The sequence below is a fragment of the Sinocyclocheilus anshuiensis genome, unplaced genomic scaffold (assembly GCF_001515605.1).
Source record: "Sinocyclocheilus anshuiensis isolate Anshui unplaced genomic scaffold, SAMN03320099.WGS_v1.1 scaffold132, whole genome shotgun sequence".
Taxonomy (NCBI): Eukaryota; Metazoa; Chordata; class Actinopteri; order Cypriniformes; family Cyprinidae; genus Sinocyclocheilus; species Sinocyclocheilus anshuiensis.
In genome coordinates, this window is record NW_015555730.1 from 970,878 (window position 1) to 976,549 (window position 5,672).

Sequence of the window (5,672 nt, forward strand, 5' to 3'; positions counted from 1 at the left end):
CTGAGTTCCCTGCTCTGCTGTGGCCTCCTGAACTGTCTGATCTGCCATGGCCTTCTGAGCTGCCTGCTCCGCCAGGGCTCCCCAAGCTCCCTGTTCTGCCATGGTTCCCCGAGCTGTCTGCTTTGCCATGGCCTCCTAGTCTGCCTGATCCGCCATGGCTCCCCGAGCTCCCTGCTCCGCCATGGCCTCCCGAGTCACCTGCTCCGCCATGGCCCCCTGAGCTCCCGGCTCCGCCATGGTTCCCCGGGCTCCCTGATCCGCCATGGCTTCCAGAGCTGCCTGCTCCGCCATGGTGTCCGGATCTGGTACTGCCTTCCGGAGGGGGGCGTTATGTCAGACTCTGTTTCTGTCGTGTGTGTGTGTTTTGCTCCCCATGTGCCTTCCTTGCCCTTATTTGGTATTCTTCCCGTTCCTGCTCCCTGATTATTTCCAATTTGAGTCCAGGTGTTCCCCCTTTAGTTCATATTGTTCCCAGGTGTGTCCCTTTAGTTTCTGTGCATTTATACCTTGGCTGTGTCCGAAATCACCCCCTATACCCTCATTCACTATTCCCTACATTAGGTCACTAATTCAGTTCACTAGAAGGAGTGAATGAAAACGAGTAGTGAATTCGGACACTGAGTGCACCAGAAGGAATGCTGCTTTTGCATAGTTTGTGCTTGCTGTTTATTAATCATTTGAAACTAGCAGCTCCAGTAGTAAGATTAAAGGATTTATCTTGAACTCTGTCACGGAAATTATGTATAAACCCTAATGCTCCCGGCTCCGCCATGGTTCCCCGGGCTCCCTGATCCGCCATGGCTTCCAGAGCTGCCTGCTCCGCCATGGTGTCCGGATCTGGTACTGCCTTCCGGAGGGGGGCGTTATGTCAGACTCTGTTTCTGTCGTGTGTGTGTGTTTTGCTCCCCATGTGCCTTCCTTGCCCTTATTTGGTATTCTTCCCGTTCCTGCTCCCTGATTGTTTCTAATTTGAGTCCAGGTGTTCCCCGTTTAGTTCGTATTGTTCCCAGGTGTGTCCCATTAGTTTCTGTGCATTTAAACCCTGTGTTTCCCAGTGTTTCCCGTCTGCTGTTAAATGTCATGTTGTCTGCTTGATGTCTCCAGTGTTCCCTGTGTTCCGAACGTTACCCTCATTAAACCCTTTTCATTTGTATTGCTCCTCGTCTCCTCGCTCCTTCATTCCAGTGCTCTCTTGAGTGAAACGTGACACCGACTGAGCCTGGTTTCTCCCAAGGTTTTTTTCTCCATTCTGCCACCGATGGAGTTTTGGTTCCTTGCCGCTGTCGCCTCTGGCTTGCTTAGTTGGGGACACTTATTTTCCAGCGATATCGTCGACTTGATTGCACAGATACTATTTAAACTGAACTGAGCTGGATGATGACATCACTGAATTCAATGATGAAGTGCCTTTAACTGAAAATTGAGTGTTTACTATTGTCCTTTTGCATTATTGACACACTATTTTCCTATTTAATACTGTTTTATAATAGCTGCTTTGACACAATCTGTATTGCTAATAGCACTATATAAATAAAAGTGACTTGACTTGACTTGTTGTTTTTAAAGACATTCATACTTATCTAGGAAGTCACATATGTCCAAATCCAGCTTTCAATCACTGGTTTCAAAAAGTGCACATAGTAAAAAATATGTCCGTGCAGTCAGTGTATAGAGTTATAGTGTCAGTAAATAGTGATAGTGTGCACTTTCAACAATTGCTGAAACAGAGTTAATTCAACCAAAGTCAATGACCAAGTGCCCAACTAAAGGGAACACTAATCACCATAATGGACTTTAGCAACCTTTGTGCATGTACCATATGAAAGCAATAAAGCCAAACTGGTTTGCAATAAGTGAATATGGTAATTCCGTTTTTGCAGTTGTTTAATCATCATCTGGTGAGATATTGATTTCATCTAAGGCTGTGTGGCTGTAAGTAGTTTATGTGTTTCTGCTCACCTCCTCACTTTTTTTCTGTTCTTGCCATTCCTCTTGTTCTCAGTGAGTCTGCTTCTTGACCGTAGTTGTCATCACTAATGCTCAGTCATCACTTGTAGAGTGAATCTACTTTATTTCACTAGCTACAACACTGCTTCAGTGTTACTTTTACTCTCTATAGATCAGGACCATATGAAAACTGAGTAGTGTTTGTTTAACACTGGGAATTTTACTGTGTAAGCATGTAACCAGCAACATGTGTTTTTCTTTGTTAAATAATTTATTAAAATTTATTTGGAAAATTGTCTTGGTCTTTAACTACAAACACAAACCAATTTCAAAAGAAATGTGATATGAAACACAAGTTTTGTTGTGGTCTTGCTGGGATCATACCAGCACCCAAAAAACAACAAATGCTGGTCCACCAGCACACCAGCATCCCAAGCTAGTCCCAGCATGCAAAACATACCTTATGCTGGTCCACAAGCACACCTGCTTACCGTGCTGGGGACCAGCAACCAGCATCCCATGCTGGGATCCAGCAAACCAGCAACCAGCATCCCGTGCTGGGGACCAGCAACCAGCATCCCATGCTGGGATCCAGCAAACCAGCAACCAGCATCCCGTGCTGGGGACCAGCAAAACAAAGACCTCTTAAATGAGGTCTTTGTTTTGCTGATCAAGGGAAATTTGATTTCTCATGTCATGGCTCCTTTAATATATGGTGAATTCAGGTAAATTGGGACACTTTTTGACCATTGAGATGACTAGAAAAAAAATTCCCAATTAACCTGAATTGACACCTAGTAAAAGTGGTACTGGTTAATTGTGTTCCTTGTGCCCATATCATTCGGGGCACAAGAGTAAGAAGGGGGGAAATGTTGTGCATTGCATTTATGCTGTTAGTCCATGATTCTTCCCACTTCAACCCACTTCAAAGGACATAATATAACTGTGCATGTGTTAACACTACCATCCATTTGCTGATGCAATTGACACATCTAAGAAACTTAAAATAAATGTTCTTCTTTGTTCCCACACAATGTATTAATCATCGGAAGAATTGTCATAGCCACGTCATAGCGTATATATATATCACAAACCTGACAACCACAATCACACAGCCATCATACAAGGAGACAGGTTAGCAAGACAACATATTTCATGATACATTCCTTAACTCCTTAATTCAACTCTTCTGTGAATTTAAGGGAAATCATCAAATAAATAGTTATGATTTTATAGAAACAAATGTAATTATATTATTTATTAGAATGTTTGTCATTTATATGTAACAGTAACAGTTACAATTCTGTGTCATTGTTAATTTTATTTAACTTTTTACATCCATAATGATTTCACAGAAATGTTTCTATCTCATGGCAGATCATGGGGCAATTGAAGGTTTACCTTGTTTTCTGGGCATTGCTTCTCATGACCATTTCTGGAGAGGATGATATAAGTCCATCAACAGAGTGTGAGGATACTCCCTTTGTTCCAGGACACAATCTTGCTGGAGAGGGATTTGATGTTGTGACCATGAAGCGAAAAGGTTCTTACGTGATCAACATGGACAAATGGGATTTAGGAAATGGCACTTGTAAATTGGAAAAAAATAATTACTTCAGTAGAATAAAACAGAAGCTACCAGCAGCAGTTGTAGACTGGAGGGCCTTGCCAAAGTGTTCAATGAAAGTCTCGAGTCAGATCTTTGAATCAAGTGAAGCACTGGTCAATGATTCATCATCAGCACTCTCGGTCAGCTGGAAAGTTGGTTTAGATGTGAAGGCTGTTGGAGCTGCGGTTGGAAGCACTCATTCCAGGGAAGCAAAATTTGCAATGACTAAATCAAAAGAAGACAAATACAGTTTCACCAAACATGAAGTTGCATGCAACTTTTACAGGTGAGACAGCTGGGGTGTTTTTCCTCATTCATACTGTTAAAAAGATGACTATGAAAAGAAACAAAAACTTTAATTGTAAATCGCTCCCTCTTTTATCACACTGAATTCAAACATGGTTACTGTTTTTTACAGATATCGTGTAGCTGAAAATCCTCCTCTTCATGCAGAGTTTCTTGAAGCAATCAAATCACTCCCTGCATCCTACGATAAAGACGCCTACCGCAACCTGATCAGCACATATGGCACTCACTATACCACAAGTGTCAAGTTAGGAGGGCAAATGAAAGCCATAACAGCCATCAAAACCTGTCAGGCAGCAGTGAGTGGACTTACAGACACTGCAGTGAAGGACTGTTTGGATGTAGAAGCCTCTGGTTCATACAGTGTAGCAACTGTGAAGGCAGAGGCACATTTTTGTCAAGAACAGAAGAAAAAGATGGGCACAAATGAAATGTTCAGCTCCATGTTCAATGAACGTCAGACAGAGATTATCGGAGGAAACATAAATGGAGAAGATCTGCTTTTTTCTGGTTCATCACACCCAAATTCCCTCAAAAACTGGCACAATTCTTTGAAGAGTCTCCCTGACATTGTGCATTACTCTCTGAAACCCCTTCATTTCTTACTGAGTGCTGAACACCCTGCCAGGAAAGAACTGAAGAAAGCTGTTGAAGAATACATCATTGAAAATGCCCTTATGAAGGTTTGCTCTGAGCCTTGCAAGATTGGCAGGAAGTGCAGCGCAAGAGACCGATGTGCTTGTGTTTGTGAAAGTAGTCAAATTATAAAGTCTAACTGCTGTCCAGCTGAAAAAGGACTTGCCACCCTGAAAGTCTACAGTCTCAGTGCCAAAGGTCTGTATGGAGATACGTTTACACAAACAGATGGTTTTGTATTAGTTAAATATGATGTACAAATTAAGAACACTAAGACCATTGATGATAATGACAATCCACTTTGGCCAGAAACATTTGAGTTTGGTCCTATTAAGATCAGAATGGCCAATAAACTAACTTTTGAAGTATATGATGCAGACAAATTCTGGAACACGAACCTCCTTGGTAAATGCTCTTTTGAACTTAGAAGTGGAGTTGTGACTGATGCTTGTGTTTTTAAATATGGCACCTTCTATTTTACCTATGAAGCGAAATGTGCTCCCAGTCTGCAGGGCCCTCAGTGTAATGAATACAAACCTTCTCCAATGGCTGCCCCTCTGGCTGATATTTTCAGCTCAAGAAATGGTGTTCTGGTTAAAGATATGCAGAGGCTTGAATTAGCTCGCAATAACTCTAATAAGTTCAACACCAAGAGTACTTATGGAAAGCTGATGATGCTGTGACCTGCATCTCAAATCCATCCTTTATGCATGAAAAATAGCCCCAATATAGTCTAACAGCACTTTTATCTGCTAGAAAAAATATATCTGTAACCTTTGCTTATTTCCTTTCCCATTGCTTTTCTGTTTTATTTTTGCATTAATAAAGCATTCTTAAAGACAGATATGTTTCATTCTTTATTTTTAATTCTTTCATTTTTCATACTTACAAAATGCAAAAGCAACTAATTACAGGGAGTGCTGCTCCTGCCTCATTTGACATCATAAATGAGAAACCCCACCTTTATCATCAATTATGCAAATGTACACACTTTTTTTTTTTTTTACAACAGTCATATTTCATTCTCTAGGATACTATTTGCAGGCTGCAACTTCAGATGACACAGCTCATATCTGTATTTCTGTAAATTACTAAAACCACACATGAACACCTGGAACATGTAGTTGTTACAAATAATAAAGAAAAAGAGAAGGAAATAATTATTGTCATCAAA

The 5,672-nt window shown here is 41.3% G+C and overlaps 1 protein-coding gene across 1 annotated transcript; it reads left to right on the plus strand.

Annotated features, from left to right (window-relative positions):
• The first annotated feature begins 3,327 nt into the window (after positions 1-3,327).
• LOC107672839 (perforin-1-like) lies at positions 3,328-5,181 on the plus strand. The gene is made up of 2 exons (XM_016466208.1): positions 3,328-3,842; positions 3,975-5,181. Exons 1-2 carry the CDS (start codon positions 3,328-3,330, stop codon positions 5,179-5,181), a joined length of 1,722 nt encoding a protein of 573 aa, XP_016321694.1.
• The last annotated feature ends 491 nt before the right edge of the window (positions 5,182-5,672 follow it).